Here is a 25,397-nt window from a genome sequence, read left to right on the forward strand (position 1 = left end):
TCCCTCCAGCTCCCTGCGCGGGTTCCCGCCCCTGGGGGGCCCACTTGGGGCCTAGCGGTTCTCACCTTCTTCGCACTCCAGCCAGCCCTCAGGTTTAACCCCTGGTAGCCATCGGCCCGCTCTCCTTCCCGGGTGGGGCCTGGGCATGCTGGTCGTCGTCCTCCTTTCAGTGACGCGTCCCCTCACTGTTCCGCCTTGCCCTCTACCTGCCTCCTGGCAGCGCACTCGGCACCCCGCAAGTCGCTCAGCCTCTCCTGTCTTCCCCTCCCCACTTTGGCAGGACAGTTGCTGTGCGACTTGGACAGTAGAGGAGCGCCTCCCAAGTTTTCATCCAACTGCCACCCCCAAAGCTTCCATCCTCCTCCCCTCAGAGAGAGGACGTTTGATGCCTGGCCCCTGAGATTCTCATTGGCAAGCCCCTCTGGGTTCCCCTGAGCAGAGCCTGCCGATCCAATTGCCTATCTTTGCGGCTTTGATGCTTAGCCATGTCTGCCTCATCCTCAGGCGGCTCCCCCAGGTACAGCCAATGTGGGGGGCGCCTTTGCAGTAGGGCAGGGAAAGGTGGTCAGGGCTCCCCAGGCCAGGCTCAATGGAAACTTCTCTTTTTAGTTTCCCAGGTACTGAAAGTCTGGACCAAACTTAAAAGTGACTTTGAATACTGAGCAGTAAAGACACAGGCTCATCTCCCCCAGCTCTACTCCTCCCCCCAAGACAGGACACTTTCTAGTAGAGAACAAGATCACTCTTGTCTTAATAATGGAGTAGTAAGGTCTGAGTCCAGCTGGGCTCAGACTTACCAGGTAGCCAAGGTTGTCCTCAAACTCTTGATTCTTCTGCTTGAGCATTTCCTACCATGCCACCTCTAAACTAGTTTTTCTGGGTGAGCAGAAATGTTACAAGTAGAAGGGGGGAAAACTGAGTTCCTAGTTTGGACAGTCTTGGTCCAGGTCAGTAAATAATTAGTTGTAAGTGAACTGAGCAAAATGTACACTGTGGTGCTGTCGTTTTAATGTTTTACTATTTCCCCCAAGAAGTTGTGAGGTTGGCAAAAGGCTATTTGGGGACTGCAAGGAGGCAGTGGGATATGTTAATTTGATCATCTAAGCCCTTCTCCCCCAGCCTGGAATTCTTGGCTGGACTACTAATTTTGGAGCATATTATTTGCTGTTGTTCCATGTCTCATGTTGGGCTGTTGCAGGGCAGTGAGTGGACTGCATTGGGAAGTAGGTTCTTCATGTGCTCAGGCAAATGAGTGAGCCTTTGTTTTATAAGCTTGAGTCACGGCGACTTCTCTCGTGAGTTGAATGCTCTAGTCGTCTCTTAGTTTCTTAGGTTAATCTTTTACTGAACGTTGAATATTTCCCCAGAGGAACCTGTGTTCCAGACATTGACCTGGAGACCATCACCCTTGTTTGAGACTACCTTGGCAGCTTTTTTTTTTTTTTTTTTTTTTTTGGTTACCTGGTAGGATGACAGGTAGGCTTTTCAGCACAAGGTCACAATACATATGATGCGATGCAGGTTAAAAGGCCATACTTGCAGACACCCTTCACCTTGTTTCCATCCTCTTGCTGGACACACCATGCGTGCCTTGTGCTCATCTACAGGGAGCCAAGGGATTCGAGACTGGTTCTCCTGGCTGCCAACTCAATAGGCAACCACATGCAGTGTTTCATCTTTCAAGAGCTGAGAAATAGGAGAACCTTGGTTTTCTGCTCATAATCTGGTTCTTGTGCCCGGGTGCAGGTTTCCATCGTGTGGGAAGAACGGAGTAACGAGTCTCACACAGAAAAAAGTCTTGAGAACACCTTGTGGCGCACCCAGTGTAACTGTGACGGTAGGTGACCTCACAACAGCACCATCAGAAACGCTTCTGGAAGCCTTTGCTAGGGGTTGCTGATACAGTGAAGGTCCTGGTGTTCTGGAAAGAGTTGTTAAGCATGGCTTGCTGATAAAAGTGCCAGGTGTGAGGAGGTTGTCTTGGTTTACTTCCAACATCTTTAGATATTTTAAAGAGGAAAAAGAAAAAAAAAAATAAACAAAACAAAAAAATGAGGGAGACAGGGTAGGAGCTGCTGGTGGGCAAGGCACCTGTACCTGGGGTACAGTCCTGTACATGTTATTTTGGAGTCAACACAACCTTCTTATCCTTGGCATGCCCACTAACTTTCTATGCCCTAGTGTCGTCTTATTTGCATGTGTCCTGATTTATTCTATGCCTTAATCATTTTGTGTATAGTTTCCCATGCTAATTTGCATGCCTAGTTGAAAGATGCAGTTTTGCAGCTGAGCTACACTAAGTCCAAGAAGGAGCTGCCCAGGCCAGTGGGCTTGGGTGGAAGTGCAGCTCTGAGGACCCCTCTGTGACTTGTCTTTGGGCTTTTAGAGAACCCTGTCCCAAGTGGACCTGGAGGCCTTCAGCTGGGACCTCTGCAGAGTCTGCCTAAGTGGTACTCCTACCTTGCTTCCTGCCTGCATTCCAGTAGTTGGTAGCTGTCCTGCTCACTTGGTGGCTGAGCTTTCAGGTGTCCCAGAAACCTCTGAGCTTTGTTTTCATGCCCAGTTTACTTATCCACAGATCAACCTTTTTTGTGTTGCCCTCCCCTGCCTGCCAGAGGTGAACTATGAAGGACCGATCTTCAACTCCCCCCTTACATGTTCACGTGGATGAGAACACTCCTGTCCACGTCCACATAAAAAAACTCCCGAAACCGTCAGCAGCCAACAGCCAGGTAGGAGCATGGCAGTGGGGTGAGGTCACAGCTGTGGATCAGGGCGATGTCTCCTGGCCCAGCTTCCTCACCCTTCTGACTCCAAAGGTTTGGGAGACACTCATACTTGTCTGGCTAGAAGGTAGGCAAGCAGTAAAGTTACCCAGAAGAGGCGTCCTTGGAGAGTTGGTGTATGTCATCAGAGGGGTACTGGGCAGCTGGGCCTGGACATGACTCTAGTTTTGTCTCTTTCCACAGAAATCTCATAAGCGCGGAATGAAAGGGGACACCGTGAATGTACGGCGGAGTGTCCGGGTGAAAACCAAGGTACCTTGGATGCCCCCTGGAAAATCATCTGCCCGGCATGTGGGATGCAAGTGGGAGGTAGGCTCAGTCTTGTTCAGGCTTCTCTTCTTGGACTGGTCAGTCAGATTCTAGCAGGCCTCAGACTTGGTACGATTGCAGCAATTCCGATATGCCTCATTTACTGAGTGCCTTACTAAACCCTGAAAGCATTTAGCACTCCTTAAGTGCTGTGTGGTAGGTCCTGCTGTTCTAGCATAGAGATGAAACAGCTAGGAACTGATGTCTCTGGAGTCTTTCAAGAGAGCAGCAGAGCTGTAGTTAGGACTGTTTCATTTTGGAAACTGAATTCAACCTCTACTTTGTCAAACAGATTTATGTGTCAGTCATAGTACCTGAAGCATAATTAAAGATAAGGTTGGGTATATGTGCGAATGTACATATACCAATTTATAAAATAACTAAGAAAATGTGGCCACATGGATGATGCAAGTGTTTCATTCACACTGTGTTTGGAATAGTCTCTGGGGGAAACAATTAATTGCTTTTAGTAGTAGAGAATATGTGTCTTATAGTTACACCTTAATAATGTTTATCCATGTACCTGCTTAACTACCTACCCACTCATCCACCATCCACCCACACTTATCCCCCAACCCCAGCCATTAGTCTACGTCAACCACCCCTACTCAGCCATCCATCCAATGATTCATACACAGTACATTCCTTGAGGCTTGTACCAGGCATTACCAGCATAGGGGTTCTAGCTATAAGCCTGGCAAGACATGCTTCTTTATTCTTTGTTTTAAGTGTATTGCAGTGAAGAACTCAAAGGCTACAAAGCTTTTGACTGTGTTTTGAACAATATTCTATCAGTAGAAGTAAAGGCTTCAGAATGATGCTCAGAGGGCCAGGTGTGGTGCCTCACACACTTAATCCCAACACTCAGCACTCTGTGAAGTAGAGGCAGGCTGATCTCTGAGTTTAAGGCCAGCCTAGTCTACATAGTAAGTTCTAGGCCAGCCAGGGCTACATGGTGAGAACCTGTTTCAAAAAAATGTGCTCAGCCTGATACTTTAGAGTCAGTCTTTTTCTTAGAGTTGTAAGTCTGAAAATGAGAAGCCCAAAAATGGGTGTAATTCTGACATTCATAATCATACCACATGGATTTGATTCTTTGATTTGTCAGTTTATCCTCAGCAGACAAGAGGAATCTGGGTATCATCAGAAATGCATAGAAAGTGTTGTGAATAGTGTAAGAACACAAGGAAGATGGGCATTTCTGGCTCGGAGTGGGGCTAACTGGTAGAGTGTGTGCTTAGCATGTGTGAGGTCCTGGGTTCAGTGCCCCAGTATTGGCACTATAAAAGATACTGCTCCCCCAAAAGAAAGTTGCAAGAGGGGCTGGAGAGATGGCTTAGTGGTTATGAACACTGGCTGTTCTTCCAGAGGTCCTGAGTTCAATTCCCAGCAATCACATGATGACTCATAACCATTTGTAATGAGATCTGGTGTCCTCTGCTGGCCTGCAGGGATATAGGCAGGCAGAATACTATATACATATTTAATAAATCTTTTTGTTTTGTTTTTTGAGACAGGGTTTCTCTGTATAGCTTTGGATCCTGTCCTGGAATTCCTGACCAGACTGGTCTCGAACTCATAGAGATCTGCCTGCCTCTGCACTGTTTGGCTACAAATCTTTAAAACAAACAAACAAAAAAAAAAAAAAAAAAAAAAAAAAGGAAAGAAGGTTGAAATAAAAATGGTCCCTTAACATTGTTTTACTACGTTAGTAGTAATCATCGAAAAGTAAATTTGAAACTTTCATTTGCAGAGAAGTGCTAGATGTAGTGAATGTCTGTAATCCCAGTACTTGGGAGTCTGAAGCAGGAGGATTGCTAAGAGTTAGAGGCCAGCTGGGACTTAGTGAGGACTTGTCTCAAAATCAAAAAATAATGAAATTGAAACCAATGCAGTAAGGTACCATTTTTATTGAGTGGGAAGAAGTTTAAAGCACTAGAAGAGATGGCTCGGTGGTTAAGATCACTTATACTCTTCAGAATACCTGGGTTCAGTCCCAGCACCTACAAGGTCACCCACATGTCCTGACTCCATTTCTGCTGCTCTCTCTGTAAGACCTCAGGGGAGTCAGTTCCCAGCCTTTTCATGTGACATCCTACTCTTCTGGCCTTGTACAGACAAGCAAGCAAGCAAAACGTAACAATAAGTAAATCTAAAAATATAAAAATAATACAGAAAGGAGGTCAAAAATTACTATCATCCTACGTCATTAAGCATATGAGGTATCAACTTTTTAAGGTATTTTTGTTGTTCAGACAGTCTAACGTAGCCTGCGCTGGCTTCAGACTCGATAGGTAGTTGAGAATGACTTTGAATTTCTTTTAAAAATTTAAGATTTAAAAAAAAAATTATTTGCATGTGTGGCTGTACCACTTGTGTGCCTAGTGCCCATGGAGGCCTGTGAAGGGCAATACGCCCCTTGGGACTGGAGTCACAGATGGCTGTGAGCCACTGTGTGGGTGCTGAAGTAAGACCCAGGTCCCCAGGAAGAGCAGCCAGTGCTCTTTACCACCCAGCCATCTCTCCAACCCCAAGATTTCTTTTTAGTTATCTGTGGTATGGGCGTGTCCTTGTGAGTGCTGATGCCCGAGGTAGTCTGAGGCTTTGGATTCCCCTGGAATTGTAGTTGTGGGCAGTTATGGATCACTGGATATAGGTACTGGCAACTGGACTGTAACAGTTCTCTCCAATAACCGTATACCCTCTTTTAATGCTGAGCCATCTCTCAACTCTAACAGATCTTTTTTGGTTTTACATTTTAAGACAGTCTGCTGGCTTAGAAATCACTGTGTAGATCTGGTTGCCCTCAAATTCACATCATTTTGTCTCTGCTGAATTTTTTTGTCCTTTTTTTTGGTTGTTTTTTTTATTTTTTTGGTTTTTGGTTTTCCAGACAAGGTTTCTCTGTGTAGCCCTGGCTGTTTTGGAACTTGATCTATAGATCAGGCTGTCCTTGAACTCACATAGATCTGCCTGCCTCTGCCTCCTGAGTGCTGGGATTTAAGGCGTGCGCCACCACCCAGTGTCCTTTGCTGAGATTAATGGCATGTGCCACTGTGCCCAGCCCTCTAGCCCTTTTCTTTTTTTTTTTTTTTGAGACAGGGTCTTTATTATATAGTTTTTTGGCTGTCCTAAAACTCACAGTGTAGACTATGCTGGCCTTGTATTCCCGGAGATCCACTGTACTCTGCCTCATTAGTACTGAGATTAATGACCTGCGCAACACCCTTGCCTCTGCTCCTTTAAAAAATTAGAAAAGGGTGTGTGTACATGCGTGTGCAGGTAGATGCATGTACACACAGCAGTGAGAGGACAGCCTCAAGGGTCTTTGCTTAGGAGATCTTCAACTTGTTTTTTTGTTTGTTTGTTTTGTTTTGTGACATGGTCTCTCTGAACCTGAAACTTGCCAAGTAGGTGAGGCTGGCTGGCCATCGAGCCCTAGGGATCCTCCAGAGCTGGAGTCACAGGCATGTTACCACTGAGCCTGGATTTTTTTTTTTAAAGATTTATTTATTTTATATATATAAAAATGCTCTACCTGCATGTACATCTTTATGCCAGAAGAGGGCATCAGATCCCAATATAGTTAGTTGTGAGCCACCTTGTAAGTGCTGGGAATTGAGCTCAGGATCTCTTGAAGATCACTCAGTGTTCTTAACAGCTGAGCCATCTTTGTAGCACCCTGAGCCTGGATTTTTTTTTTTTTTTAAATGAGTTTTGGGTATTGAACTGTGGCAAGCACTTTACTGACTGAGCTATCTTCCTGTCCCTGACTTTGAATTTCTGATATTCCTGCTGGAACAATAGGCATAAGCCACTGAATTTTTTTATGTGTTTTGATGTGGTCCAGGGGATTGAACCCAGGGCTTCATACACCCTTAGCACTCTTTTAGCTGAGCTGCAACTCTAGCCTGTTTCTAGATACTTTAAAATTATACTTATGGGGGTTGGTGACATGGGTCTGTAATCCAAGCCCTGAGGGGCCAAGGCAAGAAGATTGCTGTGTATTTGAGGCTAACCCAGGCTACATAGACCTGGGTCAATAGAAAAAAACCATGCCAGGTTTTGTGGCTGACATCTGTAATCGCAGCACTCAGAAGGATGAGGCAGGAAGATTGCCATGAATTTGAGACCATTCTGGGTTACATATCAAGATCATGCCATCCTGGATCTACCTAGATGCTCACCATCAGCTAAATCTGGTTTGATGGCTCATGCCTCCTAGTTCTAGCACTGGATAGATTAAGGCTGCAATATTAAAAAACAAGGGAAAAGGGGCCAGCAAGATGCTCTGTGGGTAAGGGTACTTGCCTGATGGTCTGAGTTCAGTCCCTGGAACACACGTAGTGCAAGGAATGGAATGCAGCTGTGAATGGTTGGTGAATGGTTCTGTGGATAAAAGTGCTAGTCTTGCAATTTGAAGCTGGTGATTGAGTTAAGTTTCTATAAATCACAGAGGGGTAGATGCCGAGAACCAACCTGAAAAAGTTGTCCTCTTACCTACACACACACAGTAGAAATTGGCTTCCTGTAGCTGTGGGTTGCTGGGAGAAATCGTGCTGCTGTTTTCCCTGGAAGCTTAATACCAGAGATTAATCCCCAGAGAAGTGACTTGTCCAAGCTCCCCCAGAACTAAACTGCAGCTGTTTTTCCTGGTTGGTTTTATTTTAGATTTTATTTTACATGTATAAGTGTTTTGCTTTCATGTGTGTATGTGTACCATGTGTGCTTGGTATCACAGATGGCATTGGATCCCTGGAACATGTGGTTGTGAACCACATTGATGTAACAGGTGCTCTTAAGCACTGAGCCATCTATCGCTCCAGGCTTACCTGAGGTATCATGTGATTTGGTGGTGCTGCTGCTGCTGGGAGTTAAAATCAGAGTCTCAGCTAAGCATGCAACCTACCACTGTGCTCTATGCCTTCCCCTGCTTGGTCCTCCACACCATTATTTGATCTAAGTTTTTTCCCTTTTTAAAAACGTTTTTGAGAAAGGGTTTTACTACATAGCTGACCTAGAACTTACTATATAGATAAGGTTGGCCTTGAGTTCACAGAGAACCACCTGTCTCTGCCTTCCCAGTGCCAGAATTGCTACCGTGCCCAGCCTCCAGCTCACTTCTGGCCTATTCTCATCACTACCATCCTATTACCTACCAAAATAACCTCTGCCCTGGTCATTTCCCATCACATTTCCCCCTCTCCATGAATTTTTTTTTTTTTTTTTTTTTTTTTTTTTTTTTGGTGTATTTTCTTGGGACAGGATATCTCTGTTTACTCTTGGCTGTCCTGAAACTAGCTGTGTAGACCAGGCTGGCTTCAAAACTCACAGAGAACCACCTGCCTCTGTCTTCTGAGTACTAGAACTAAAGGCATGTGTCACTACCACCCCCAGGTGTGAGTGTGTGTGTGTGTGTGTGTGTGTGTGTGTGTGTGTGTGTATGTGTATTTGTTGTTAAGATGGAGTTTCTCCATAGCTTAGGCTCACCTTGAACTCATAGAGATCTACCTGTCTTTCTGCCTCCTGAGTGCTGAGATCATAGGCATGCACCAACCACAACCCGGCCTATTTTTATTTTTTAATGTGTGTGTGTGTGTGTGTGTGTGTGTGTGTGTGTGTGTGTTGCCTGTATGTATGTCTGTATACCATGTGCATCCAGTGCCAGCAGAAGCCAGAGGTGGGTGTCAGATCCCTTGGAACTGGAGTTAAAAAAAAAGAGGTATGAGCAGCCCTATGGGTGCTGGGAGTAGCAAATTCTCTTAACTGCTGAGCCATGTGTCCAGCCCTGTTTTGTTTTATTTTTATTCAGGATTAAATAATAAAGGCCCTGTATATACTACACCAGTGTTCTGCCACTAGCTTCACCTCTAGACTATTGCTGTTTGAAAAGAGAGTTGTAGTCATATTTTAAATATATCTTTTCTTAAGTGGCCCCATTTTTTTGCTCTTAGTAAGAATTAAGGCATATTTTTCTTGTGACTGCATGAGCTGTTTCTGTAAATTTTCTGTTTTTGCATGACTGTGATTAAAACCAGGTGATGCTCCAAGGTGCTCTGCCCTGAGTTATAGTCCCAGCTCTGGAAATGTGTTTTCATCATGCTTTTGTTCCTTTTAAGGTCTTGCTGTGTTGCCCAGGCTGGCTTGAATCCATGGGCTCAAGTTATGCCTCCTGGGACTAAAGGTGTAGTGTTAATTTTTGTTTTGTTTCTGAGACAGACCTTGAACTCGCTGTGTAATGGAGAATGACCTTGAATTTATGATCCTCTTGCCTTTACCTCTCAAGTGCTAAGATTACAGGTGTGTGCCACCACTCCCAGTTCTCTCTCTCTCTCTCTCTCTCTCTCTCTCTCTTTGGTGGGGGACGTTCAAGACGAAGTTTCTCTGTGTGGCTTTGGAAGTGGCTCTGTAGACCAGGCTGGCCTTGAACTCACAGAGATCCACTTGCCTTTGCTCTTGAGTGTTGGGATTACAGAGTATGTACATGTGTGAATGTTCACAGAGACCAGCAGAGTACATCCGGTTCCCTGGAGCTGGAGTTCCAGGCAGTTGGGAATCACCTGATATGCCGGGGACAGAATTCTGGTCCTCTACAGGATTGTACACACTCCTAACTGCTGAACCATATCTCTAGCCCCCATTATTCTTTAAGTTTTATTTTATGGATGTTTTTTGCCTGTGTTTATAAAGCATCAAAAATATGTCTTGGAAGCCAGAAGAGATGCTGCATCACATCCCTTGGAATTTGAGAGACGGGATTTCTGTGTAACCCTGGCTGTCCTGGAACTTGCTCTGTAGACCAGGGTGGCCTAAAACTCAGACAATCATGTGTCTCCATCTCCCCCCCCACCTCTTCTTTCTCTTTTTAAAGGTAGGGTGTCTCTTTATGTTGCCTGGTCTTGAACTCTTAGGCTCAGGTGATCTTCCTAGAAGTCTCAGCCTCCCAAGTAGCTGGAACTGTTCAGGCATACAGCACCCAAACCTGCCTTCTTTATAACTTAACATCTAACCCATGCCTTTTCTTTCAATGTTTGTTATAAATTCTTCAAAAGCATCATTTAGACTTGGGTAGGTAATGTTCCCCCTCAGGGGGGTCTGGAGTGGTTGGTTCCTAGGCAAGATCTCTGGGGTTGGCAATCGACTTGTGTTGGCTCTGACTGCCATCTTGGTAGTCAGCAAGCCTCTAGTGCGCAAATAATAGGTGGAATTCTGTCAGAGGCTTGACCTCAGCTGCTTATGTGTCTCTCCCTCCTTTGCATCAGAATCCACCTCACTGTCTGGAGATCACACCACCATCTTCAGAAAAGTTGGTCTCAGTGATGCGATTAAGTGACCTCTCTACAGAAGACGACGATTCGGGTCACTGTAAAATGAACCGTTACGATAAGAAGATTGACAGTCTAATGAATGCGGTCGGTTGTCTCAAATCTGAGGTGAGGGAGATAATGGGCTAGACAATTCATACCTGAGAACAAGTGGGATGAGCTAAGCAGGTTAACCTATGGATGCTAACCAAAGGCTGCCTCTCTGTGGGTCTCCTGTCTCTCCTCAGCAAGCCTTCCCAGGGCACCTATTTGGAGAGGTCACTGGGCAGTTTGAGTTTCCTTCATACTAGGAGAGCTCTCCAGGAATACTTAGCTTTCCTGGTGTGCTCAGTGGTAGCCAGATGTGATTATTGTAGTCAGGGAAGCTGGCACAGATTAGCTTCTCTTTTGTTTGTGCTTTGAGGCAGTCTTACTATGTAGCTCTGACTTGAGCTATCCTCTTTTGCCTTCCAAGGGCTGCAGTTATGGCTTAGTGCCTGTAAAACAAAGCTCAGCCTTTGCTGCTTAGAAAAGCTGAATGAGAGCAGAGAAGACAGAGGAAGTCTGTCTTTACTTGTTGGTGGTAAAGTTGGGGCAGGAGGGAGTGGGACTGGAAACACCCCATGCCATGCAAGGACCCCCGCCCCCATACCACCACCAGGTCGGGCTGCCATTAAAAGCCAGGTCCCTTACTGCTGAGGTGCCTGTGTCTTTAACCCTTTACTTATTGGAGATCCTGAGAGCCAACCTTCCTGACAAACAGGCCATCCTAGCTCCATACCCACTCTTCTCTCTCTTTTTTTTTGTATTATTTTTTTTTTTGTGACATCTTTCCTATTGCAGCATGCCAACTGTACTGTTGTTGCTGCCTGGCCCCACCCCTGGCCAGCGCGCATCACTCAGTTTCTTTGTACACAGGTTCTTCATGTATAGACTGGGTGAAGTATATGTCTGGAGGAGAGCCAATGTTTTTGTGACTATTCTATCACCCTTCTTAGAAGGGTTAGATGTAACTATCTCTTCAGTGGCTCTTTCCTGTGTCCCCTTTCCAAGGTCAAGATGCAGAAAGGCGAACGTCAAATGGCCAAAAGGTTCCTGGAGGAGCGGAAGGAGGAACTGGAGGAAGTGGCTCATGAGCTGGCAGAGACCGAGCATGAAAACACAGTGCTCAGACACAACATTGAGCGGATTAAAGAGGAGAAGGACTTCACTATGTAAGGAATCCTGGCTTCGAGGTGCTGCTTCCAGGTTGACCCCTTCCGGCCCCCCCAGAAGCAGCCCTGGTAGTGCCTGTGAAGAGCCTGCTCAGTACAGCACACAGCTGTCCCTGGGGAACAAATGAGGACGCAGTATGGTGTTGTGGATAGTGGCCAGAGAACTCCTTTAAACAGGGGTTTGGGGGAAGACAGGACTGTGGAGTTAGGCAGGGAGGCATCAAAAGATGAAATGCTGGGAACCTTTAATGGGAGACCCAGGGTGTGCATCATTTGCCTCGAGGAATGGAAAGTAGGTTAAAACAGGCTGCAGAGGGCAAAAGTGTCTCAGAGATGGCAGGGTGTAGTGTTGGGATCTTTTTTTTTTTTTCAGTTGTAGGTATAGAATTCTAGGCCTGAACATGCTCAGTGCTTTACCCTTGAGCCATGACCCCTCCAGCCCCCTCCAGCCTGTTGACAGTACTTTCAGCATGTGAGGAATACTAAAAATGAGCAGTGACCAGGCATGGTGGCATTTGCCTGTAGTCACGGCACCGGGAGGTAAATCCAGGATTGAGAATTAAAGGCCAGTTACTGTGACATAGCAAGTCCAAAAGACATCCCCAGCTACAAGAGCCCCAGAGGAAACAAGCAGAGTGACAGTGTGATGGGAAGGGCTGAGTGAGTTCAAGAACATGAAGGCAGTCTTGAGATAGTCAAGGTCATTGGATGTGGCATGCTGCTGTCTCCAGTAGAGGATCTGTTTTAATACTGACGCAAGTATGACTTTGAGTTCTCATACTTCTAGAAGGCCACCTGGGCAGGAATGGCTTCCCGCACTCCTGCCCTATTGTTTCCTGGCAGAGGAGTTTCTCAGGCCCTTGTGAGATAGGCTTCAGCACTCTGGGGGGGGGGGGCACCATTTCTCAGGACACTGTTTTTCTGGCCCCAGGCTTCAGAAGAAACACCTCCAGCAGGAGAAGGAGTGCCTCATGTCCAAATTGGTGGAGGCTGAGATGGATGGGGCAGCTGCTGCCAAGCAGGTCATGGCCTTGAAGGACACCATTGGGAAGCTGAAAACCGTAGGTGGTGCCCTAGGATGGGGTGGGTGGGGGTGGGGGTGGGGTGGGGGCTTTACGCAGTCATCAGCCTGACTTTATGACATCTCCAGGCTGGGGGAGGTCACACCTAACTGCTCAGTCCCAACCCCCCCACTCTCACTTCCTGGGCCTTGGTCCTTGAAGATGACCTCTGTTGATCAGGGCATCTGAGGAGACCAAATCATGGGCCACTTGGGATCACAGTGAGTCAAGGCATGTGGTTGATTCCTGCAAGTTGCCATCTTTCTTGCCTCCTGCAGGAATCCTACCCTTACCATACTCATTCCTACTGAGCACTCCGGCCCCTCTCTACCTCTCCCCTTACCCAGGCCCACTTCCAGGAGACCTGACCTTGACACCTGTGGGCTCAGCTCTCTTGTCTGAGTTTCCTGGCACTCCTGAGCCTGTTTCCCCTGCTGTGTAACACATGCATAAGCCTGCCTTCCCCTGAGCTGCATAACACATGCTTCTCCTCTAGGAGAAACAGATGACTTGCACCGACATCAACACCTTAACGAGGCAGAAGGAACTTCTCCTGCAGAAGCTGAGCACCTTTGAGGAAACCAACCGCACCCTCCGAGATCTACTGAGGGAACAGCACTCCAAAGAGGTGAGCACCTAACCTGGCACAGCTTCAGTTTGCTTCTCTGCCTCCTCCCTGCCCAGTGTGAGTCCTGCTTGGTTGTCTCTAAACAACTCTGTGAGGCCCTGCCTGAAAAGACCAGGGCACTAGTCAGGGAAGTCATTGACGTTAAGAGTTCGGTACCATCACAGCTGGTCTTGAAGCCAGGCCCAACAGTAGTAGAAGGACCTGAGAAGTCAGAAGGCAGTTCTGGGAGTAGGGACAGGAAGGCCTAGATCTGATTTTTCCTGTCCCCCCCCCCCTCTTCCTCTTTTTCCTCTCTCCTTCCTCCTCTCTTTTTTCCTTGGATCACAAGTTCTCAGTCTTCCTGCCTCAGCTTTCAAAATGCTGGAGTTCAAGGTGGGGCCGCTACACCTGCCTCTGAGCAAGGGGTGGGGGAAACTGGGGATATTGCTCAAAGTTGGAGGCTTTACCTGTCACAAGTAGGCCTCTAGGTTTAATCTGTAGTGCCACAGAAAAATAGGTATTTTGTGTGTACATATATGTGTGTGCATGCGTATGTACACATACTACAGTAATCATGGAGATTAGAGGATAATTTTGTGGAGCTGGTTCTTCTACCTCCATGTGGGTTCCAATAATCAAACTTGGGTTTCTGGGCCTGATGTTAGTGGCTCACACCTTTGATCCCAGCACTCAGGAGGCAGAGGCAGGCAGATTTCTGTGAGTTTGAGGCCAGCCTGGTGGGTATCTCTTTTTGTACCTGACCTGGCACTCAAGGTTGTCATACCTTCCTGAGTGCTGTGATTCTAGGCCTAGGCAGCCATACCTGGCCCCTGCATTACTGTTTTGTGATAGGTATACTTAATAAAATCAAGATATGTAGGACATATATTTCATATGTGTGGTAACAATACTTAGAAGGTACTTTCAACTCTTTTTAAAATATGTTATTAACCAGAGTCATTAGGTTGCATGGTGGGTCTCCTGAACTTACTATTTTGTAGCTCTGTGTGTGTGTGTGTGTGTGTGTGTTCGTGTGTTCGTGTGTTTGCATACGCAATGCCTGCAGAGACCAGAAGAGGGCGTCAAGATAGAGTTACAGGCTGTTTGTGAGCTGCTATGTAGGTGATGGGAACTGAACTCAGGTCCTATGCAACCATCTCTCCAGCTCTGTAACTGAAATTTTGATTCCTTGCCCAATACTTTACCAGTTGAACCTCCTCGATGTGGTCACTACTCTTCTCTGTTCCTATTTTTGACTTTTGCAGATCCTATATGCGAATGAGGTGATGTTGTCTTTGTCTGTGTCTGCCTTATTTCATTTAATATTGTATTCCCCAGGGTCAGCCATGCTATTACAAATGGCAAAGAACCCCCCAACCCCGAGATTGTTGATGAGTGTCTGTGCATTATATGCACACTTGTTCTTCAGTGGTTCTCCAGTAGGGTTGACTCTGAACCTTGGAGTGAGAAATACTACTAGGTTAGCAAGCATCCATGTTTCCCCACAGTTCTGGGGATTGTGGTGAGGGTACATGGGTATTAGACAAGAGCTCTATATTGAGTTATAGTCCCAGCCAAGTGAACATAAGAAGACTGATAATACCTACGGTCTAGAATATGCTTCTATTAATGCTTCTAGTTATAGCCAAATTTGTCCCTAAAGTAGTTATACCTGTTTAATTTCCCACTTGGTGATTGAAGTCAGGCAATTCATACCTCAGTTTTTCTTCTATAAAATGGGGAGAACATTTTCCTCTTGGGATTATGAAAAGATGAGAGAATTTATGGATGAGGACTGACATCCTTCCTGGCATGTGACAAGTGCTTTTTAAATTGTAGCTGCTGCTGCTTTACCAGGAGAAATGTGACACTTTCAAAAAGACTATAGATTTTTTTTTTTTCTTTTAGAGAGCAAAGAAAGATATTTTTATTTTTTGATATACGTGTTCACTCAATAGCCCTTGCTGGCCTGGCATTTATGGTGTAGACCCAAGCTAGCCTTGAATTCCTTATTATAAGTGGGTGCCACTACACTCAGCTTTTATTTGGTTTTGGGTTTGAGTCAGGGTCTTATGGGACACCTTGAATTCCTGAAGTTTGTGTTTCTGTCTTAAATGCTGTGAAGACAAGCCAAATCCTTGGTTCTGGTTTTGCTTTGAGATAGGTCTTGTATAGATTTTAGTTTTTGGTGTAACCTAGGCTGGCCTTCCATTTTCTTTTTTAAACAAATTAATTTTGCTGGGTAGTAGTAGCACACACCTTTAATCCCAGCACTCCAATCTCTGAGTTTGAGGCCAGCTTTATCTACAGAGTAAATTCCAGAACATCCAGGGCTACACAGAAAAACCCTGCATCACAAAATCTTAAAAAAAAAAAAAAATAAAGTACGTTATGTGTATTAGTGTCTTGTCTGCATGTATGTCTATACATAAGCGCCTAGGACCTGCAAAGGCCAGAAGGCGGCCTCAGATCTCCTGTACCTGGAGTTAAGGACAGTTTAGAGCTGCCATGTGGGTTCTGGGAACCAAACCCAGGTCCTCAACAAGAACAAGTGTTCTTAACTGCTAACCCATCTCTCCATCCCCTGACCTTCAGTCTTAATTTTTTTTTTTTTAAAGAATAATAGTGTGTGTGTGTGTGTGTGTGTGTGTGTGTGTGTGTGTGTGTGTGTGTGTGTTTGTGTGTGGTACCATAGAAGGCCAAAAGCCAAAGGCCTAGGATCCCCTGGAATTGGGTTTTCAGGCAGTTGTGAGTTGCCACATGGGAGCTGGGATTCAAACTCAGGGAAGAGCAGCAAGCTCTTCCCTCTTAGCCTCTGAGCCATCTCACTTGCCATCAGCTTTCAATTCAATGCTTGCCTTCACCTTCTGATTGTTAGGACTACAGGGGTGCACACCAGGCTTTTCTCCTTTTGTGACATAACCTCTATAATCTTGGAGTCTGTCTCTTACTGGATAAAGAGTTCCAACTCACAGCATGTATGATCTGTTCTGTGGCTCAGTGCCTACTTTGGGGGCAAGTGCTCAGTGTTTGGACTGCTGTTGGCTTTGTAGTCTGAGCCTACTTCAGGGCCCAACTCTGCCCTTTGTAGCTGTGCAGCCTTGGGTCCTTTGCTTGTCCCAGTCCCACTACCTCGGATGTGTGAGGTTCTTAGAGTGGAATGTTTTGGGGAGTGCACATGGTGCCAGGAGCCTCAGTGACTTACCTGAAGGCAATAGCTATAGGCCTTTCTTTCCTTTTCCCTACCTCTTCCTTTTGAGTCACAGTCTCACTGTGTGTCCCAGTCTGTCCCTGACTATTCCATTCTCCTACATGAATCTCCCAGGTGCTCAGTGCTTAGGAAATGGCATCAGGGGACCTGGGAAAGCGAAGGGAACAAGAGTGTGATCCTCAGCCGGGTGTTGATAGTGCACGCCTTTAATCCCAGCACTTGGGAGGCAGAGGCAGGCAGATCTCTGAGAGTTTGAGGCCAGCCTGGTCTACAGAGCTAGTTCCAGGATAGACTCCAAAGAAATACAGGGAAATCTTGTCTCGAAAAAAATGGAAAAAAGAAAGTGTGATCCTTTCTTTCAAGGGATGCCTTTTTTGTGTGTCAAGAAACATACACTTGGGCAGTCATAGAGATACAATGAGTAAGAAAATGGACAAGGAGAAACAGATAGTCATCAGAGGAAATCTCAATGACTGTCAGTGTCTTAAGATGCTGAGTTGTAGCTGGGCAGTGGTGGGTGTATACCTTTAATCCCTAATCCCAGCACTGTGAGACAGGGAGGTGTATTTCTGAGTTCAAGGCCAGCCTGATCTACTGAAGTGAGTTCTAGGACAGCCAGAGCTTAACAGAAAAACCCTGCTTGAAAAACAAAACAACAACAAAAAATGCCGAGTCGCCCTCATAATTAGGGAAGTATAAATTAAAACAGCAGAACCTTGGCCAAGACCTAGGGCTAAGTGAGAGTGGTGAAGTAAGCACTCAGCTTCTGCAAGGGCCATATGAGTTAGGGCATCTCTCTTTCTGGTATCATTCCAAGAGACCATTCTCTATGTTGAGCAGTGTCCATTGTCTCATTGTTGCAAGTATAGATCCAAGAACAGCATAATAGCCCAGACTGTAGAAGGAGTTAAAATACTGGAAGATTAGAGGCGAGGTGGCCAGGGAGATAGCTCAGAGAGTAAAAATGCTTGCCATATAACTTATATGTGATGTGAATGAGAGCTTGAATTCAAATCCCCAGAATTGATATAAAAGCTGCTAGGTAAGGGGCTGGAGAGTTGGCTCAGAGGTTAAGAGCACTGTCTGCTCTTCCTGAGGTCCTGAGTTCAATTCCCATCAACCACATGGTAGCTCATAGTCATCCCTACTGGGATCTGATGCTGTCTTCTGGCATAAAGATACACAGCAGAGAGAGCACTCATACATAAAATAATCAAATAAATCTTTAAAAAAGAAACTGCTGGGTAGAAGTGGTGTCTGTAATCTACTGGGAAGATAGGTAGGAACATCCTCATAACTTAAGGGCCATCTAGCCTGAGTCAAGGTAGGAGATGAGGACCAAAACCCAAGGTGGTCCTCTGCACACATGCATTGCATGCTTACTCTGCATTCACACATGAATGTATACATACACAGCTTGTGTGCATGCATATGCAAATAGATGAGAAACAGGAAAGGGCTTTAAAATCAATAGAATTCAGGTGGTGGCATGGGCTTATAAATCTCAGCACTCTGGAACTCTGGGAGGTAGGGGCATGTGCATTGTAAGGATCTCTGTGGCCAGCCTAGGCTACACAGAGACTGTCTGAAAAACAACTAACAATAAAATAAAATAGGGACTAAAGAGATTGTTCATTAGTTAAGAGCATTTGTTGTTCTTGCAGACAACTGGAGTTTGGCTCCCAGCACTCAGGTCTGGTGGTTCTTAACAGCCTATAATTCCAGTTTGACAGCATCCCACACCCTCTTCTGGCCTCTGTGGGCAGCTGCATACATGCTATGCACATACACACACCTATATAAATAAAAATAAATTCTTTAAAAAAAAAAACATGAAAGGTAATCAGCAAGGAGAATGAAAATGCAGTGACTGGAAATACATCTCAGAACTGTTGCATGTCTACCTAAGTTAAATTCCTAGCACCAGGGAGGGGAAAAAAGCACTGGTAGGTTAGTGGCTGCCAAGGTCTAGAGGGAGGGTGCAGTGGGGAGTAGATGCTTAATAGGACCAGGGTGTCTTTGACATGGAAATGGTAGTGATTGCATTGTCCTGTGAATGCACTAAATGTTACTGCTATGTGCCCAACAAACTAAAGTGTTGTTTGGTTTTTTGTTTTGCTTTTTTTTTTTTTTTTTGGTTTTTTGAGACAGGGTTTCTCTGTATTGCTTTGTATCCTGTCCTGGAACTAGCTCTGTAGACCAGGCTGGCCTCGAACTCAGAGATCCACCTGCCTTTGCTTCCCAAGTGCTGGGACTAAAGGTGTGCGCCACCAACACCTGGCTTAAAATGGCAAGTTTATATTGCATATTTTATCACAATTAAACAACAATGTACCCAAAAGTTTTTAATTTTTCCAGTTTAAATACTTTTGCCAGCTTGGGAGGACTGTAATTGACCAATAAGAACAGTATATATTGCAGGTGTTGGGTAGATATGTGTTGGAAAATGGTCACCACAGTGAACTCATTAACTTTTTTGTGTGATGAGAGCACATGAGCTGTGTTGGAGCAGATGGCCTGTGTATACCCAGTGCAATACCATGAAGTTTCAGTCACTGTAGTCTACATGTCAGGATATTAATTGTATGGCATTCAAATTTGTTTTCATAAAGCATAAAGCTTTTTTTTTTTTTAAGATTATGTATATGACCTCTATGGACACCAGGCATGCACTTGGTACACATGCATATATGCAGGTTAAACAGTCATACACATTGTGGCTGGAAAGATGGCTTGGTGGTTAAGAGCCTTACCTGCTCTTCCAGGACTTAAGAATTTAATTCCCAGTACCAACATGGTGGCTTATAAACACCTGTTAAGTCCAATTCCAAGGGTTCTAATGCCCCTTTTCTTACCTCTGTGGGCACCAGACACTTGTGGTACACAGACACATACTGGCAAAACACCCATATACATATGATGAAAAAAAATCTAAATTTTAAAAAATATTAGAAGTAAAATGAGCTGAACAGTAGTGGTGTACACTTTTAATCCAAGCCCCCAGGAAGCAGAGGCAGGTGAATCTTTGTGAGTTCAAGGCCAGCCTGGTCTACAAAGCCAGGACAGCCAGGACTGTTACACAGAGAAACTCTGTCTTGAATTCCCACCCTTTCTGAAAGGAAGCAAAATTTAAATGCAATGCACAGAAAAGGGGAAGCCCACCGTCAAACTATTAGCTTTAGGTTGAGATCTGGAGGGTAAATGTGGGGATGTGTATTCAGCTTTTATTTCTGTTTTATTTTATTTTATTTTTCCCCCTTGAGACAGGGTTCTCTGTGTAGCCTTGGCTGTCCTGGAACTGGCTCTATAGTCCAAGCTGGCCTCAAACTCACAGAGATCCACCTGACTCTGCCTCCTGAGTGCTGGGATTAAAGGCGTGCACCACCACCTGGCATATTGAACTTTTATTTACATTTATGACTTTATAATGAGACTATTGACATATACTACTATGGGTTAGAAATAGTTTGGGGCAAAGAAAATCAGTGAGATGTGGAGTATTTATTAAAATTATATGTTTTTTTTAAACCATGCTGAAGGATTCTGAGAGACTAATGGAGCAACAAGGTGCATTACTGAAACGTCTGGCAGAGGCGGACTCAGAGAAAGCGGTAACCACAACACCCTTTGCCCACTCCATTGAGTTAGCTGCCAGAGGGCTGAGTTTCCAAGAATGGAGATGATGAATAGAGGGCAGGACTGGAACCCTGTTCTGCCATTTGTCTGGGTGGTATTTTGTGATCTATAAAATGGGTTGGCACCTGCTTTGCTGCCTTCTCTACTAGACTTATCTAGCTAGCTGATGACTGGAGGCTCAAGGTACAAAGTGAGACACCAGCATGAGGGATCCTTAGTCCTCTGGTCCCATTAAACCTGGATTTGTTTTTGGACTTCCAGCAGTCAAAAAGTATACTGCCAGGTGTGGTGGTGCACGCCTTTAATCCCAGCCCTTGGGAGGCAGAGACAGGCGTATCTCAGTGAGTTTGATTGAGACCAGCCTGGAATACAGAGTGAATTCCAGGACAGCCAGGATGAAAGAATAGAGAGAGACCCTGTCTCAAAAAGAAAAAAAAGTAAATACTTTTTACTTAAGAACCCCATTTTAGAATTGTCTTCCAAGGCTGCATGTTCCATGGAACTTGGAGCTGTGCAAGATGTTAGTTCATAAGTACAAGAAACAATCAGGGGAGTCTAGTGACCTAATAATTTGGGAAACTGTTGGCTGACCTGAACTTAAAAGTTCACCAGGCTTCTTAATCCCAAGCCGTTGGGATCCTCTGGTATTGAATGGCCTTATATGGCTCTGCAAGATGTTAGGAAGTGAATCTAAAGGCCTTACTGCCTGACTAGTGATCCAACAGTGAAGGATACCAGTCTGTTTGTGCCTCCCCCCAACTCATCCAGCCCTCACACTCTAGTGTGAGGCTCTAGTATGGCTCAGAGAGAGAAAATACAGATTTGAGGAAGGAATGGAAGTTGAGGGTACTGACATTGCACTCCCAGCTTAGGAAGCTAAGCTAAGCTTTGATGGTCAGGATGCTGGAACATCAAGACCTATTCCAAAAGATGTGGAGGGTTCTGTCATATTGTAATAAATGTGAGATTTGTAGAGTGCAGAACAAATTGCATTTAAGACTCGTTTTGAATGATGTGTGGTTATCACTGGGCAGAAGTGTCAGAGATTCTTTGAGCTTTGTGCTTTTCTTTATTCTCCAGTTAACATCACTTTTTTTAAAAAGTGAGAAACATATTCATTCTTTAAAAAAAGTAACATAGGCTAGGTGCTCCCTACCTGGTTCTCTGACATTTGCCAAGTGGCTTTTGATGTTGAGTAGTCAGGCCCCTCTTGCCCTATTCAGAGGCATATGACTGTTTCCCCTAGCGCCTGCTGTTACTGCTGCAAGACAAGGACAAGGAAGTGGAAGAGCTTCTTCAGGAGATACAATGTGAGAAGGTACCATGCAGACCCTGAACTGTGTTGAGCCCATGCTGCTGGGTGCTATGTTAGAGCTGGCTCCATCACTTTCTCTGTCTCCCAAGGCTCAAGCAAAGACAGCGTCTGAGCTCTCGAAGTCCATGGAGTCCATGCGTGGGCATCTACAGGCACAGCTCCGGTGCAAAGAGGCTGAGAACAGTCGCCTGTGCATGCAGATCAAGGTGCTTGCTGGCTCCCAGGTGGGGTCGGGAGAAACTATGACTCTCAGGTTTCTTATGGTTACCCGAGGAAGTCATTACTCTCAAAAGCTTTCTAGGTTCCCAGAGTGGCTGCTCCACTGAGTCACTTGGGTATCTGATGATTTATTTAAAAGCTTTCCATGGTCAAAGAGACCCAGAGGGGCTACAGCTCTGGTGTCTGTCCCAGTAGGTCTGAGTTCCTACATCTTCCCCTCTCTGTTCTCCTCTGCCATACCTCCTTGCTGTCTTTTCCATCTCTTCTTCTTGTCTCCTTCCAGAACTTGGAGCGCAGTGGGAACCAGCACAAGGCGGAAGTGGAGGCTATCATGGAGCAGCTGAAGGAACTGAAGCAAAAGGGAGACCGAGACAAAGAGACCCTGAAGAAGGCCATCCGAGCTCAGAAGGAGCGAGCTGAGAAGAGTGAGGAGTATGCCGAGCAGTTACACGTGCAGCTTGCCGACAAGGTAACAGGCCTGGACCCTGTCTCTCCTCCCAGAAGAGCACCTTTGATTAGAGTGAATGAGCTGGGAGGGGTGTGGCTGGGGAAATGGAGAGGGCTGGAGGGCTAGGTCTGTCTAGCACATCCATCTTGAGGGAAGGATGACTCAGGATCTGCCCACGGGATATAATGTGATGCTGGGAGCCTGGGAGCTCAGCTTGGCTTTCTGTACTGCTCCCAGTATTCTCTCATCTTGAGAGAGGGAGGCTGGGTCTCTCTAAGTTAGCTCACCTTACCTCCTTTCAGCCTGGGTGTTGAAAGCAGGCTGACATGCCCGTTGTCCTGTGTTCCCAGGACCTTTATGTCGCTGAAGCTTTATCTACTCTGGAGTCATGGAGGAGCCGCTACAACCAGGTTGTGAAAGACAAAGGAGACCTTGAGTTGGAAATTATCGTCTTGAATGAGTACGTCTTTGTGTTAAGAAAGGAACTAAGGGAGGGACTTAAGGGGCAGGTGGAAGGAGCACGGTATCCTGAGTCTCAGAGCTCATGAGGCTGCTGTGGTCTCTGTGGGTTAGGGTTGTAAACTGTGCTGAGATGTGAGCAGCCATGTGCCAGCAGCCCTGGGCTGCTACTGTACTTGCCTAGCACATGAGAGGCCCTGGTTTCCATCCCCTGAACTGTAAACATCTGTAAGTATCCTCAGGGGGACAAGGTTCCCCGCCACAGAAGCCCAATCTAGCCCAATAGAACATGGGTACAGTTACCTTGCTTGATTTTGGAGGATGGAGCAGCTGGTCCCTGGGTATTCTCCATTGTCTACCAATGCTGCCTGCCAATAGGTCAGAGGTATGGCAGGGAGATAGAGGTAGCAGTAGCCTCCAGGGTGTGTATGACTGACTTTGACCCACTTTCTTTGCCAATGGTGGAATATCAGTGACCACAAAATTGTTCTCAGCCATAGTCATTTGTTCCTTCATTGTAAAAGTATGTGTGGAACATCTCCCATGTACCTATGTGTTGGCTATGGGGCTGCAGCTAGAAGAATACAAATGTTATTACCTACCATGAGTTCCACTTGGGTGTTGGGGCTACAAGACGCACAGGCTTCTTTGGCCAAGGAGATATGGCCACCAAGAGCTAGCAGCCTTCCATTTGAGGACAGCTTTCCTTGGGAAGTGTTTGTGCTTAGTTCGTCAAGGTTGAGAACCTGCCATGTATCAGGTACTATTCTCAGGGAATTCTCAATCTGATGGGAAAAGAGAGAGAGGAATGTGTAAAGAAGGATATACGGTACAGATGAGGGGCTGAAGAAGGGATGTTCAGAGGAGAGGAGTCTTTAAAGGGCTTTAAAGGTGAGGTGTAGGCTGCCTGGTGAGATGCTGTGTACTGGCTTGGGTCCAGTCAGTGCTCACTCAGTGTTTGCTAAATGGCAGCCTCTATGTGAATACCCTGAGAACACAGCTGGGGTAGAGCTCAGTGGGGCATTTGCCTAGTGTGTGAAGCCCTGGTTTGTATCCCCTGAGCTGAAAAACCCCAAATAATAATTTTAAAACCTCTAAGAGCAACGCAGGAGGTGAGGTGGAGTGGTGGCGCACGCCTTTAATCCCAGCACTTAGGGGCCAGAAGCAGGTGGATCTCTTGAGTTTGAAGCCCGCCTGGTCTACAGAGTGAATTCTGGAACAGCCAGGGCTGTTACACAGAGAAAACCTGTTTTGAAAAACAACAAAAAACCATGAGAGCACAAACAGTGCAAAGATTGTGTGATGGTATGAAGCTGAGGTGTGTTAAGACCAGAGAGCCTTGGAACTCTCCATCAAGGCCACAGTCTGTAGATTTCACTGACAAAGAAGGGAGAGTGAACAGGAAGCCAGCTTCCAGTTGGCTTTTTACTGTCACTCAATCCTCTCTCACATAGTCTTTACAGTTTTTACCTGTGATAGCCAGGTGTATACACATAGGAATATTGCTGTGGGTCACGAAAGCCACATGTGCCAAGTGCCTGGGGTGAGGGCTACCTGGGCAATCCTAACCAACCAACAGCCTGGAAATTGAGAGAAAGGTCTCAAAGGACTCTGTCCTAATACCAAGAAAGGATGGGTAGAGGGCTGTCTGGTGATGCTGAAAGCAGGGAGGGACACACTTAACAGTTATGCTTCAAAGGTAGACAGCTTCAAAGGAAGTGTCATGGGAACAGTTTCTGAAAGGACATTATGTGGGAGTTGGGCAGTAATGTGGGAAAGCCAGTTTTTGGTATGGAGACTGGGGGCAGAGAGGCGCCATGCCTTGAGGTGGAAACTGTCTTTTGTGGGGGCGACCTCTGTTCCCACAAAAATCTGGGAACTGATTCTATCTGCTGATCTTCCAGCCGGGTGACAGATCTCGTAAACCAACAACAAAGCTTGGAGGAGAAGATGCGGGAAGACCGGGACAGCCTGGTGGAGAGACTGCACCGGCAGACCGCCGAGTATTCTGCATTCAAGCTAGAGAACGAGAGGCTCAAGGTGTGGATGCATACCAAGGGCAGGCTGGCCTCAGTGGCTAGATGAGCATGGTGTCTTTAGAGAGCTTGGGCAGCGTGCTGATAAAGGGAGTGCAGTGCTCTGGTGTCAGTGATGTCTGGCCTCACTGGCAGTGCTGCCTGTTACTAGCTCCAGGGCTCGTGTGTGTGTGAGTGTGTGTGTGTGTGTTGGGGGTTAATGTAATCGTTTATTGCTGTGGCTCCCTGAGTGGGGAGTCCTGCTGAGAATGTAGTGTCATGTGAAGTGCTTACGTGATTCATTTAGTGAACAAAATTGACTTTGACCCTTATCACGGCTCTCTAGGGGTCTGCTGGGTGCTTAATTTTCATTTTAGCCTTGCAATTATATGTTGACAATTTTTGGTCAATAAGGAACTTGGACTGAGATGTAGCTTACTTGTAGAGTTCTTGCCTAAACTGCCAAAGAGAGAGAGAAAAAAAGAAAGGAAGGAAGGAAGAAAGGCTGGGGCGGTGGGGGTGTGGGGTGGCACACACCTTTAATTCCAGCACTCAGGAGGCAGAGGCAGAGGCAAGTGGATCTCTGTGAATTTGAGGCCAGCCTGATCTACAAAGTGAGTTCCAGAACAGCCAGGAATACACAGAGAAACCCTTTCTCAAAAAACCAAAATGAAAGGGAGAGAGAGAGAGAGGAGAGAGGGAGAGAGAAAGCAAGCAAGGTTTAAAGAGAGTCACATAGGGTTTTGCCCAAGGAAGTATTTGGAATTGGGATTTGAAATTGAGAAAGATTCTGTAGCTTCAGCTATTTATTTG

The 25,397-nt window shown here is 45.9% G+C and overlaps 1 protein-coding gene across 7 annotated transcripts in view; it reads left to right on the plus strand.

The window, feature by feature from the left end:
- The window catches only part of Odf2 (outer dense fiber of sperm tails 2), a 42,342-nt gene that overhangs the window by 1,263 nt on the left and 15,682 nt on the right, over positions 1–25,397 (plus strand). For 2 of the 7 annotated variants that reach the window (XM_051185049.1, XM_051185048.1), the window contains exons 2-14: positions 1,747–1,837; positions 2,579–2,732; positions 2,970–3,095; positions 10,358–10,528; positions 11,453–11,613; positions 12,545–12,674; positions 13,171–13,302; positions 20,032–20,103; positions 21,375–21,446; positions 21,533–21,649; positions 21,946–22,131; positions 22,461–22,570; positions 24,474–24,609. In XM_051185049.1, coding sequence (XP_051041006.1) covers positions 2,625–2,732; positions 2,970–3,095; positions 10,358–10,528; positions 11,453–11,613; positions 12,545–12,674; positions 13,171–13,302; positions 20,032–20,103; positions 21,375–21,446; positions 21,533–21,649; positions 21,946–22,131; positions 22,461–22,570; positions 24,474–24,609 — 1,521 coding nt within the window. In that variant the 5' untranslated portion in view covers positions 1,747–1,837; positions 2,579–2,624. Of the gene's footprint in view, positions 1–280; positions 518–1,746; positions 1,838–2,578; positions 2,733–2,969; positions 3,096–10,357; positions 10,529–11,452; positions 11,614–12,544; positions 12,675–13,170; positions 13,303–20,031; positions 20,104–21,374; positions 21,447–21,532; positions 21,650–21,945; positions 22,132–22,460; positions 22,571–24,473; positions 24,610–25,397 lie in introns of those variants that run through there. The other 5 variants (XM_051185045.1, XM_051185043.1, XM_051185046.1 and 2 more) reach the window with 4 other exon arrangements.

Source organism: Phodopus roborovskii, unplaced genomic scaffold, assembly GCF_943737965.1.
Source record: "Phodopus roborovskii unplaced genomic scaffold, PHOROB, whole genome shotgun sequence".
Classification (NCBI taxonomy): domain Eukaryota; kingdom Metazoa; phylum Chordata; class Mammalia; order Rodentia; family Cricetidae; genus Phodopus; species Phodopus roborovskii.